The following is a 12,859-nucleotide window of genomic DNA, read 5'->3' as shown; positions in this document are numbered from 1 at the left end:
TCAACAAAATATCACAAACTCAAAATGGATTAAAGACCTAAATGTAAGACCGGATACTATAAAACTCTTAGAGGAAAACATAGGTAGAATGCACTGACATAAATTGCATCAATATCTTTTTCAGTTCGTCTCCCAGAGTAATGGAAATAAAAACAAAAATAAACGGGACCTAATTAAACTCAAAAGCTTTTACACAACAAAGGAAACCACAAACAAAACAAAAAGACAACCCAAAGAATGGGAGAAAATATTCGCAAACAGTGCGACTGACAAGGAATTAGCCTCCAAAATATACAAACAGCTCATGCAGCTCAATGTCAAAAAAAAAGCAAACAACCCAATCAAAAAATAGGCAGAAGACCTAAACAGACATGTCTCCAAAGAAGACATACAGATGGCCAAAGGCACATGGAAAGATGCTCAACACTGCTAATTATTAGAGAAATGCAAATCAAAACTACAATGAGATATCACCTCACACTGAACAGAATGGCCATCATCAAAAAATCTACAAACAATAAATGATGGAGAGGGTGTGGAGAAAAGGGAACCCTCCTATACTGCTGGTGGGAATATACATTGGTACAGCCACTATGGAGAACAGTATGGAGGTTCCTTAAACTAATAACAGCTACCACATGATCTAGCAATCCCACTCCTGGGCTTATATCCAGAGAAAAACATGGTTCGAAAGGATACAAGCACCCCAGTGTCCGTTGCGTTGCAGCACTGTGAACAATAGCCAAGACATGGAAGCAACCTGAATGTCCATCGACTGATGAGTGGATAAAGAAGATGTGGTACAACAGAATGTTAGTCAATTAAAAAGAATGAAATGATGCCATTTGCAGCAACACAGATGGGCCTGGAGATTATCATACTAGGTAAAGTAAGTCAGAGAAAGACAAATATCATATGATATTACGTGGAATCTAAAAAAAGATACAAATGGACTTATTTACAAAACAGTCTCACAGACTTAGAGAATGAACTTGGGGGAAAGGTTGGGGGGAGGATAGATTGGGAATTTGGGATTTAAATATAGCAGTATGTACATCTGAAACAGATAACCAACAAGGACCTACAGTAAAAAAATAAAAAATTAAAATCAGGAGGTTGGATTAAATCAATGATTTCAGACTTTCACTTTAATCATCGAAACCTTTCTTCACATCACATCTTACTTGGAAGCCTAATACTGAATGGGACTGAAGGCTCACTCCCCACAGAACAGCATGAAAACCACAAAACTACACTATCTAAGGTCCCTCCCCCCTACCTCTAATACCAGGATTTCAAGTCCCAGGCCTCTGAAACACAGATGCTGACTCCTGCTGCCCCCTCCTGGCCAGGCCCCTCCCTGTCTCTTGAACAGACTAAGGGGTGGAGCTGTTTTATCCCATGCACCTAAAACACTGGTCACAAGACTGACTAGAGAACCACAGTGGCAAGGGGCTGAACAACTGTTTGTGTGTGAAAACGACATTTACTTAGTTTACATGGTCACGGAGGCTATAGCAGAATCAATGCTGTTACAATAGTGGGCACTGCTGTCAGCAGCAACACGGTGTTTTAAACCAGAATCCAAGCCTCATGGGTTCAGTTTGCATTTAAAAAAAAAAAAATCTTAAATCAGTCAGGAAGCAGTGAAAGGTCAATTTTGAATGCCAGTGTAAAACAAATTTCACTGAAAATACAACTGAAATGCAACTGCTATGAGCACTATAAGAGAAGCTAAGAACTTCGATATGATAAAAAAAAGAGTAAGTGGTAAATAAAACGAAACAGCAGCATTAAAAAACTCTAATTCCTACTTCAGAGGGTACCCCTTCCCTTTCCTCCTCATGCCTCCAACAACTGCCTAGTCTGGAAGAGCCCTGTTCAACCAGGGAGGCAGCTGGTATCTGCACAAATATGCAGATGAACTCCACACAAGGGAGAGGACCAAAGTGTAAGTGTGGTTGTGTACTGGGGGCAGGGAGACTCCTGTTTAAGAGTCAGAGGCTTAGGAGCGTAGCCACCTACTCCTGCTAGATGCCTCTCACACATTCTGGTCCTGCCCTCCAGACATCTCATCAGTAACCTCGACTTTGAACAAAGGTTCTTAGAAAATGTGACTAGAAATTAAACAGCTGGGACTCCTGCCATATTTTCTAAACTCCAAATGGAGAGTCAGGTCATTTTGCTCCACAGTCCAGGTCCATTTTCACTCACTGTTAGCCCTACCCTCAGCTAATGCAGTCGGGTGGGTACAGCTGCAGCCCTGGAGACAGATCACTTGAACAGGTACCAGCAAAATGAAAAGTCCTGCAACAGCACCTTCAAAGCAGCCCTTGTTCTTAAGACATCAGTAGAGGTCATGGCTACAGTAACGATCTCCCAGCCTCATGTGCAGCAGCCAAGTATATCAGCTGTCTCAAGGACAGTGGCCTGAAACCATATTCTAGGATTTATCCTCAATTCCCATTTTGATATTTTTTTTTTTTTTTTTTTTCTTTTTGCGGTACGCGGGCCTCTCACTGTTGTGTCCTCTCCCGTTGCGGAGCACAGGCTCCGGATGCACAGGCTCAGTGGCCATGGCTCACGGGCCCAGCCGCTCCGCGGCACATGGGATCCTCCCAGACCGGGGCACGAACCCGTATCCCCTGCATCGGCAGGCGGACTCTCAACCACTGCGCCACCAGGGAGGCCCATTTTGATATTTTTTAATAGCTGGAAATTAACAAATGCTCTGGGGCATTTTGTTCATTCCCCTTTAAATCCACCACAGTACCTTTTTAATTCTTAGAATATTATTCTCTGCTAACAGAGAAATGAACAATGAGCATATTAGCAAAATAAAGAAAAAATTTTCTGTACACCTTTACTAGAAAGTCTCAGTGGATTAAGGCAGTCCTATCATTTTTTGGACTGGGATTAAGGACACCAAAGTACAGAAAGGGGAAAAATTCAGAGATGAAGAGGACATCCTGGCATCTCAAGGTCACCATTAGTACTCCACTGCTTAGACCAAATACCTCCATGTGACAGCCTGAAGAAATCTGGCTGTGTCCTCAGGTAACTGAGCTTTTCTTCACATACTGCCCTCTTCCACAGGGCAGTTCCTTGCCTTGACTTGCACCGTGCAGGTCTCACCAGCACCTGGCTCTTCATCTTCCCTGACGCCAGTATCCCCCTCTATGGACCCAACAGCCTTGCTAGATCCTGCAAGTGTTTTTAACTTGCCAAGGACTAAGCATTAGCCCCAGGCACAACAGGAGCTCTGTGTAGACACACATTGGCTATGACACAACTCAGGTTTTTACAAATTGGTCTGAGCACAGACTTGGCTCCCAGATGGACTGAAGGCAGCTGAAGTGGCACTTTCTCCTCCCAGAGGACAAGTTAGTTCTCAAACACCTGCCAGATGGCACACACAGCTCTCAGACTGGAACCAGCTGAGCTGTTTTTAAGTGCATGTGTACTTTAGGCTAAAGTGAGTACATCTAGAAAGTGACCTTGGAAGGCTCTCCGGTAGCTCAGAGCACGTCACTCGTCAGAACCCCCAACTCACCACAGATGTGAGGCTGGCAACCCCAGAGCTGGGCGTTACTCAGTACCTACCTTCCCTCAGGAAGAACTGCATAACGTTACGTCCCCCACAGGCCCACAGGATGGGAAGGGTGCCCAAGAGTGACACAGGAAAGAAAATCCACCTCCGCGAAGAACAAGAACTAGTCCGGAAGTGACTAGAAACTACGGCCTCCTCGGCTGGTTGAAGACCTAAGGAGCAGAGGTTCCTCCCTCTGTGTGGGAGGAGGAAGGAGACCTCTAGTTAGGCACACAATCCACTCATCCAATTCAGTTTCTGCCCAAGGTCTCTCTGCCCACCCGTAATTCTCTCATCCAAGACAGGCAGAGCAGAGGCACTTTCTAGCCACCCTCCCCGCAAAACATCCTTTCAGTCTCCACTGCACGCATGCCTCAGTGCTTACCTGCTGCTACAGGTGCAGCTGTTGCTCCCTGCGTGGGGTTAAGGGGCCAGAGCACTGGCTAAAATCAAAGCAACAGCAAGAAAAAAAAAAAGTGAGCCTGGAGGACAGAGGTAGTTTTAATTACTGTTGACACTCAGTTCTTCAGATAAGGAAGAACAGCTGATTGTTAAGATGTCAGACTGCTTTGCCTTTTTAGCTTTGGAGATGTTAGTGGCAAAAACCGTCGAGGAAATGTGTTGCAGTGTGTGGGTATTGTGCGGCTCCTTGCCAAGGTCCAGAGTTGAATAGAAATCAGTAGTTTTCCTTTGTCAAAGTCAACTTTCTCAGCAGCACCTCAAATTGCTTCTGTGTAAGAGGGAAATGGGGTGAAGGGGAATAAACCACAGGGAAAAAGAATTAGAACGTGTTAGCAAATGCTACCATGCGGAACACTAAACTTTATTCACTTTATTTATATATTTAACAGTTCTAAAGTATTTACTTCTTGCTTTGACAAAAAATGAAAAATATAGGAGCACTGACCAACTCCTCTTTAGGAGAAAAGGGTTATATATACAGCTACGGAGAGTTATGGTTCCTCCTTTACATACAAAGAAAAATATTAATAAAAAAGTGCTTCATTGATCAAAAAAGGGCTAAGAGCTGCAAGCATTTATTCACACTGTACATCAGACCCAAGAAACCCGTATCGTAACCTCTTGGCACCTGTCACTAGGACCTGCACAATCTTCAGTTAGACTGACTTCTCCCTACCTGCAAGGCCAGACCACACAGAGTGCGAAGAACTTACACCCTGTTTCACTAAATTCAGATTCTGAGCAACCTCCTGCCACTGGACGTCAGAGATGCACTCAGATGCTCTTGGCTTTGCCTGGACTGACAGCTCCAGGGAAGGCTTCTGGGCCACGTCTTATCTACACCCAGGCAACACAGGAGCCACCTTCCTGAGAGACAGCTTGCCTTTAGCCAGGGAATTGCTTCCAAAGGGTCAGGAGAGTTCCCAGGCCTCAACCCCACTGCCCACCACAATCCGCCCTGTTACCAGTTAGCAGCTTTTAGCAGAGCCAAGCATGGCCCTTCCCCCAAGAGGGAGGGCAGGCACAAAACATGGATGCCAAGATCACAAAGCACAAACCTAAACTCCTCTCCACTCTTCTCCATACCCACCTCCACCACAAATATTCTTGATTTAAGGCTCTTTTTGGACCCCATCAAAGCTTACGAAGGAAAAGGTGCCTCGCATCTCCTACGGGCTTTGTCACTTCTCTAAGGAGCCCTGCAGAGTCACCAAGTGGCCCCTCACTGCTGACCAGCAGCACAGGAGCAGGGCAGTGGGACCGCTGGGCCCTTACCGCTGCTCCAAGGGGAGGCGGAGGAAGGCTGAGTCTGTGGGACATGCTCCCTTCTCCAGACACTGTACTCTGAAAGGCTGATTCTACCCCTAAAGGGGGAGATCCATGATTGGTTTGGGAGTGGGGAATTTTTGGAACCCTGAGTCTGGATTTCCCTGTGCTAGACGAGGAAGAAAGATTGTTTGGGGGACCAGGCCCCGGAAGGGGCTTCCAGGCTCAGGGCATACTTTGGCCTTGACCACGGCAGCAGGATACTGCACTCTGGCCAGTCTGCACCCTATGCCTGAGGGTGGGAAGCTCCACACAGCCTGGCTGAGGGGGGCAGACTGTTGACAGTGAGGGGAGCCCTAGACAATCTGGGTCAAGTTATAAAGAGAATCCCATTGGGGGAGAATAGCCAGCCACCCATCCCCAGCCCTCTCCCTGCCTCACAAGTGTACCCCTGTACCCCTTCTTTCCCCAAATGGGGTGGGAGCGCCTAAGGGGTCCCACTTACTATGTGCCTGTGCCCCTCCCTCCAAACCCCAATCCCGTTTATCTGCCTGTGGGGTGGGACTAGCCCAGTCCCTCTCGGAAGGGAGAGAGCACCTGGGGCACTGCCCTTAGAGCAGATGCTTTCGGCGTCCTCAGCAGCAAAGGTTTTTCAAATCCAATCAGCTCTGATGTGGCAGTGATACGAGGAATGGTCACAAACGTCAGCATTGGCTTTATTCCCTGCTCGCTCTCTCAGGCCTCCACTCCTGACTCAACCATCCTCCTCCCATCCTGAGGAACGAAGGCACCCCTCAGCATCGCCTGACAGCAGGCAGCTCAACAGTTACAGGGGGCCTGGCAACCTCTGGTCTTCCATCCAAAAAAAAAAAAAGGGTACTTGTCTCATTTTTGGAGGCAGAGGGAGGATAGAAAATGGAGAGGAAAACAAATGCCGGGGTGGGTTGGGTAGGGAGAGATCAATCTACAATCCAGTGGTACATCCCAAATTTCCATCACTCTGCACAGCTGTTTCCATGTCCCCATTCCAAAGTGCATGGGCCTCTCAGTCTGCCCAGGCTGTCGTGGGCCTGTCAAAGGAACAGCAGCTTGGACTCTGCCCGCCCCAGGTCACTGAGCTTCAGTTTGAAGTGGCAGCAATGGGCTTATCCAGTTCAAGGTCAATGCTGGAGCTTGTGGGATGCAGGCTGCTATAGCAAGACTTGCACACTCGACTAGGTTCAAAGAGCTGTTGGCTGGGAACTGGAACCTTCTGGTTACAACAACTGGAGCAGAATACGTTCCCACAATTCCTTGAGATGAGCAGAAACAAAAACAGCATTAGTGTCAGCAGACACGGGGTGGAGAAACCAACTTCAGAAGACAGCGCTTCTCTGTACACGATTCAGATATGCCGGAGATTCCTCTAATATCAAACACTCGTTTGTCTAAACCCACGAAGAAGCCAGGAAGGGAGGGGACTGCTCCCTAGCACAATCGCACACCACTTTCACTTTAAGGCCAAGGACCCTGGTTGCCTCACCACTATGGCTCAAGGTTACAAGGTGTCAGGTAGATGCTGCTCAAGAGAGATCCATGAGAACAAATAAGCCCAGGGCAGAAGGCAGCTGCTAGCTCAATGGCCAAGTCTTGGCCCAGGAAAACCCCGTGGCCACACCCACCTGGGCAATGGCCTCTGTGTAGCTTATGATCATAGAGAGGCCAGAGTCCAATGGAACTGCCTCTGAGCTAATCAGATGAGAGAAACTACCAGCCCAGCTGGGGAGTGAGGAGCCTCGCCCAAAGGCTCAGAGGCAACAACACGAAGAACTGACTGCTGCCATCTAGGACTGCTATTGCTGCCAGCATGCGAAGCCAGGAGACAAGCAACCAGTGACACATGCTCAGGGTGAAAAGACAAGAGCACAGGTGAACGCAGGTGCACACACACACCCTATTAGACAAGGATGAGTTGACACTGGGTCACTCCCCTGCCCCCATGCATCTCCAGGGAATATCAGCTCTACCTGAAGGCCTGACTGCACCCAGGTCCCCGGCCTCTCTCCACTCCTCCATTTGAAAGCCCAGCTCTGAGCGCCTGTGCAGCAAAAGTCTGCACACGCAAACTGATGCCCTTCACAACTACCAGGAAAGGGAACTGGCAGAGGATGAGTTTCTGCTCACCTTACAACCCCACCCCACTCTGGGGAGGCCCTAGAATAGGAGACTCGGAAGAGTCTGATGCAGCCTGCCAAAGACTTGGGGCAAGCATCTAAAAGGAAATCCTCCTCCTCAGCCAGTATCACTCACTACCTTTTCATTTATGCTCCTCAGAAAGGAAACCCACTGCTGGATTAAGGACTACTTAAGCACAGAAGAGAGAATACTGAATACCCTTTGGCAACAAAATACCACCACAAAAGGAAAAGGCTAGACAAGGAGCAATGAAAAGACAGAACTAAAACAAACACAGGACTTCATCTTCTAGAATGCAGTGAGTACTTCACAACTCTGTTTCTGAAAAGCATGAGTCAGCAACAACTGTGGTTACAGAGAAAAATTACCTAAATCTACTTCTGGATGTGTACATTTATTTAACATACCTTCTGGAATTCAGCTTAAAGGCCTGACATGTATTTGATGAGTTAAGCTTTTCTATCTGACTTCTTTCAGGGGATCCTGATAGACCCTAAGTGGAGTTTTCCCTTAAGTCTTCAGCGCTAACAGTTCTCTGGAAAGACCACCTCTGTTCAGTCCTGGGCTCTTTTTTTTTTTTTTTTTTTTCCTTAAAAAAAAAAAAAGCAGTCATGCTGTTTGACTTGAAAGTCACCGGCATCTGACCCAAAAGAAATAGCTCTAAAACCCCTCAACTGGCTATTCCACAAGACCAGCCCCTGCTGAAGCACCGCTTCTTGCCATAAGCAAGATGGCTCGGCTGACCTATGCAGTCAGCAGGGGCAACCACGGCTGCAACCTGACTCAGCTGTAATGGTCTCCTCAGCCAGCTGCTGTGGTCCCCCCACCCCACCCAAGCCCACCTGCTTGCCTGCCTGCACTCCTGCCCCAAGCTTCATCCCAATGAGTGCAGAGAGGGGGAAATGGTAGCGTTAGTGTGGAGAAGTTACTGTAGGTGTGCAGAAATCACAGACAGGTTGTTGCAAATGCTCACCACGTTTGATCAACACGGTCAATGTCCCTGCAAGGAGGGGAGAAAGAGCTCAGAGAAGAAGCCAACTAAAGACATTTGGGCTTGGGGTGAGCTTGGGGAGATATACAGTCTTAGAATCATCATCACTAGACAAAGAGGTGTGGTTCCATTTTCAATCCAGGTCCATTCATGTGGGTGGGCTATGTCACAGTTCAGATAAAATCCCTACCCCAAGAACACTGAACATCCTCCAGTCACCACCCCAGCTGGGGCAAAGCATCCCTAGCCACTCACTACCCCAACCCAGAAGGAAGAAAGAAGTCAGGAGCCTTATGGATTGAAGGCTATACCCTAAGCTATACCCACTAGTCCTCCAACCAATAAGTATGCGGTCAGGGAGCGGAGGTAAGGAGTAGGAACACGAAGTTCCCTGCCCACAGCAGGAAAACTGTCATGGCTCACAGCAGCCATGCTGAATCGGAAGAAATTGTATTCTAGGAATAAGAAATGGCGGTGTGGGTGGTGGTGGCAGTTGCTCCACCAATCCAGGAAGCAAAATAAAAAAGGGACATCATTTTCAAAACTTACGATCACTCTAAAATGGAAGAAAGACACCCAGTGCAGTTCTGCAAACACCAATTTCAGAGGCACAAAAGGTGAGTCAGGGTCCTGAAGACCCTGGGGTCTGCCTCAAAACACTGCCAGCCAGCTGCCTGCATCTTTCAAATCTGCAGGATCTGTGGACCAAATCTCAGCCTCTACACCCCCACCCACCCCACCCCACCCTCCCAGTGGCACCTGCAGTGGTGCTTCCTGCTGGCAAGCCAGAAGGCGCTGTCGCATGCATAGCAGTGGGCGGCCAGGTGGTCAGGGAGCCAACGGGTCATCTGTAAAACGGATGAGGCCAGGTTAGTGACAGGAGATGGGCCATCCAGCCGGAGCCAACAGAGCCATGCTGGGGGCAGCAAGAGTCACAAGGACCACACTGGCTCCAGTGGCACCAGCCCATCAGGTCTGATGTCAGCAGTACAAGAAAGGCGTCCAAATCGTTTCCCTGGAGGGGACTTCAAACTCCCCTGAGATCAAGTGGCAGGCAATAGCACCCTGGGTCGCTGTGAGAGCTGGCAAGGCTCCAGTTCGTAGACGCAATGAGGAGAGAGGGCTGGCCTGCTGCATCTCCCTTGCTGAGAAATTCTAGGCTTGATGGGAATTCACAGGTGCTGAGATTCAGAGAGGCTCAAGGCTAAGTGTGCTGTGTGGTCATTCCTTAGCCAGGGGCAGGGGGAATGGATGATGGGGGTAGAGAAGAACTGCAGAACAGTTGCGTGGGTGGCACTCAGAACAGGGGCTGAGCCTGTACCTCCGTGTCCTGTTTATCCACCTGCTCCCAGCTGGCTTCAGAGAAAATCTCTGTGCTGCAGCGAGACAAACAGTTCTGATCCAGAATGCTTTCCGAGTCAGGAATTGAAGTCTGTTGGCAAACAAACACAGCTGAACAGAATGAACCTGGTCTCCTCCCAGAAGAAGAAAGGGCTTGGCAAAGAAGGGAGCACTGAGGACTTTGGGCGGGCCTGCGTGTTAGGGCTGCTGAATCTCTAGGTGCCTCAGCCATCAAGAATTGGGTTGAGCAGGTTCAGAGACAGGGCTGAGCTCAGCTGGAAGAGAGATACACAGATCTAAGGTTATGTGCAGGGATTCTGGAGTGGAAAGACAGGCCTCGGGTTCCAGGAAGTGAGTAGGGCAGAAATGACCAGGATGAAGTGGGAACTCAGTGTCAGCTGCTCCAGGGGGCCTGTCAGTCCAACCCTGCCACTTACATGTGTGTGTTGAAACTAAGTGCTTTGGGCATGTCCTTTCTCTGAAGGACTCTTTGGGAAAATGAGAAACCATCATTAGTATAAAGGAAAAACCAAGTCAGTTTGAAGTGAAAGTCATTGGATGAGCCCGCCTTTAATGTACGCTGACTGCTTCAGAGCCAGACTCACACTTGTCCTTAATCATGTCGAGACTGCCTCCCTGAGAACCTCCCCTCAGGTACCACCACTCCAGTCACCAGGCTCCATCAGTGCTACCTGTCCCCATTTCTACTGCCATCACCTGCCACAAGGTAGGTACAGATATCTGTTTAAAAAGAACTAAACCTTCACAGCTACAGCCCATGTTATGTTTGGGGGTTGGGGGTGGGGTGCAGCAGCTAATTGTTCACTAGCTACTGGGGTAGGACAGGCACTATGATTTCACAGGAATATTTGACATTGCCCTACAAATGTTATTCTGCCCAGGAGTTCACGCTTTTCTCAAGGCATGATCCTCTCTCCAAAGAGAACTGACCAACCACATAGTGAGTGCTAACTCTCTTCCTTATTCTGTCTAGACAGGATACTTGTGGAAAGTAAGCAAGACAGGAAGGAAAAAGAAGAACACTGCCAATCACCTGGCTGAGGCTGATCTCCAGCCTCTCTCAATTCTGGAACTTTCCAGTTCTTTCAGAAATCTGTACAAAGGGTGCCCCAGCTCAGTGTGCCCTGTCTCCTTGTGCAGCTATGAAGGCACCATGGTGTACTTACCACTTCATCCCCAAAGTCCCCATTGAAGCGTAGGGAGCTGGTCAGGTACTGGCTCTCCAGGCGACTCCTCAGCTCCTGGACTTGTTTCTTCAAGGTCTCCACTTCCTGCTGGTGGCCCGACTCAATCTGACGCAGGCGCTGTTGGATAGTGTCCGTGTACAGAGGCATGCCGTCGTCGTCCAGGTGGCTGCGGGAAGGCTGGTCAGGGCTGCCAGTTGCAGATGCCCTCCCCGAGTGGCTGTGCAGCCACTTGTGGTGCAAGTTCCTCGAGTGTAAGTGGGCAGAGCTGCAGCTTGTGGCAGACAGCTGGCGGCTCAGTGAGTCCTTGCTCCTACCAGTCTCCCCATTGGTGCAGTGCCCATTGGGGGTAGGGTACTTTTGGAGGGTACTATGCCCTGGGAGCTGCTCTGAGGCCTTATTTTCAGTCTCTGGAGCACCATTGCACACAAGCCCCTCTTTACATTCGGCTAAAGGCAAGGCACAAGGAGAATGCGCTGGGCTCTGGGTGCTGCTGGGGGAAGTCCTATACACCAGAGATCCCACTTGGGGCCTCTCAGCCAGGCTCCTCTCTGAAGGCCTGGGCTCCACGGCTTGAGGAAGCTCCTCCTTGCCACTGAACCTGTCACTGCTTACCCTGGCAGGTAAGCAAGGTCTATCATGGCCTTGGGGACCACTTTCTGACTTCACTTTATCTTCCACTAACACGTCCATGGAACTATCCGCGTTTGGTCCTCTGGTCTCAAATGAAACTTGGGAGGGCAGAGAACTTGACTGTGAGGTACCAGAGCCAACTTTCACATCTACTGAGATTGGAAGGACTGCCTCCTCCCTGTCCTGTGTGATAGCTCCTATTTGAGACTGTTCCACAGGGACCTCCTGGGCATCCTCTCCCCAGGGGGGCTCCTGGAGAGAACTGGGGAGAATACTGTGCCCACCCTGCTGCTCAGGAATACCCTGTGAGAGCACAGGACGGCTGGTGCCTGGATGGTGGCTCCTTAGAGCAGCATCACCCAGTTCTGGCTCTTGATGAAGCACAATGGCTGGGCACTCAGGGGTCTTCCCCCTGCTCCCCTCTTCTAAAAGAGCCTCCTCTTCGACCTCCTGCATCCCCCTGTGGGCAGGCTCCTCTACCCCACTCTCCTCTTTGGTGGCCTCTTGCAGGATATTCTCCATCTGCCCCTCAGCTACTCCAGCTGCAACAGACAGCTCGGCGCCACCCAGCACTTTGGCTGGCTTCCCCAGGCTGTCAGGATCCAGAAGCTCCTCTCCAGGACCAGCCAGAGTGCTCAGTTCCAGCGAGCGACGGTGCTCCTGCCACTTCTCATTCAGGCTTGGGTCACTGCTGCGCCGGCTGGCTAGAGGCACTGTGTTCTCGCAGGCTGTGGTCAGATTGTCAAATGATCTAGTCTTTGGTAGCCTAAAGGAAGGAGTGTGGGGGAAATGAGGATATGAGGTTGTTCACAGGGAAGTAGGAGACAACAGGTTTTAACAGGCAGTCATTTCATAAACGGCTCCATTATGGCTACTCAAGGAGCCATGGCGCATCTGGAGTAAGGCTCAGACTGCAGGAAGGCAGAGCTCCAGGATGAGTACTTCTATTCCTCTGGCACCATCCCTACCCCATGCCCAACACATACAAATAAGCTAATAGCAAATGCTATTTTTAAAAGATATTCTTCATGATACTGCTGTTTCTCAGTTAGTGGCAGAGGAAAGTAGCACTGCTGATCTTCTGATATTACAGTATTTTAAATTATTATTCATCAGTCTGAATTCAATAAAGCTAATTCATATGTCTCAAAGCCAGACTGTCTATCATCTGACTGCATCTGTCTTTCAAGCCCAGGA

At 49.2% G+C, this 12,859-nt stretch overlaps 1 protein-coding gene and 1 long non-coding RNA gene across 13 annotated transcripts in view; one reads left to right on the top strand and one right to left on the bottom strand.

Moving 5' to 3' along the window:
- Positions 1–7,890, top strand: part of LOC308626499 — a 56,245-nt gene extending 48,355 nt beyond the window's left edge. For both annotated transcript variants that reach the window (XR_014017258.1, XR_014017259.1), the window contains one exon: positions 7,631–7,890. This is a non-coding gene — a long non-coding RNA (uncharacterized lncRNA). The remainder of the gene's footprint in view (positions 1–7,630) is intronic.
- Positions 4,392–12,859, bottom strand: part of MTMR3 (myotubularin related protein 3) — a 144,443-nt gene continuing 135,975 nt past the window's right edge. For 6 of the 11 annotated variants that reach the window (XM_081251635.1, XM_081251633.1, XM_081251630.1 and 3 more), the window contains 5 exons: positions 11,012–12,428; positions 9,805–9,915; positions 9,243–9,331; positions 8,466–8,492; positions 4,392–6,609 (listed from right to left, as the gene is read on the bottom strand). In XM_081251635.1, the coding sequence (XP_081107761.1) occupies positions 6,438–6,609; positions 8,466–8,492; positions 9,243–9,331; positions 9,805–9,915; positions 11,012–12,428 (1,816 nt within the window). In that variant the 3' untranslated portion in view covers positions 4,392–6,437. The remainder of the gene's footprint in view (positions 6,610–8,465; positions 8,493–9,242; positions 9,332–9,804; positions 9,916–11,011; positions 12,429–12,859) is intronic. The other 5 variants (XM_081251638.1, XM_081251639.1, XM_081251640.1 and 2 more) reach the window with 5 other exon arrangements.

This window comes from Mesoplodon bidens (genome assembly GCF_964165515.1).
Source record: "Mesoplodon bidens genome assembly, chromosome: 13".
NCBI classification, from domain to species: domain Eukaryota; kingdom Metazoa; phylum Chordata; class Mammalia; order Artiodactyla; family Ziphiidae; genus Mesoplodon; species Mesoplodon bidens.
The sequence above is the reverse complement of the archived record's forward strand: the minus strand, read 5'-3'. Positions and strand labels throughout refer to the sequence as shown.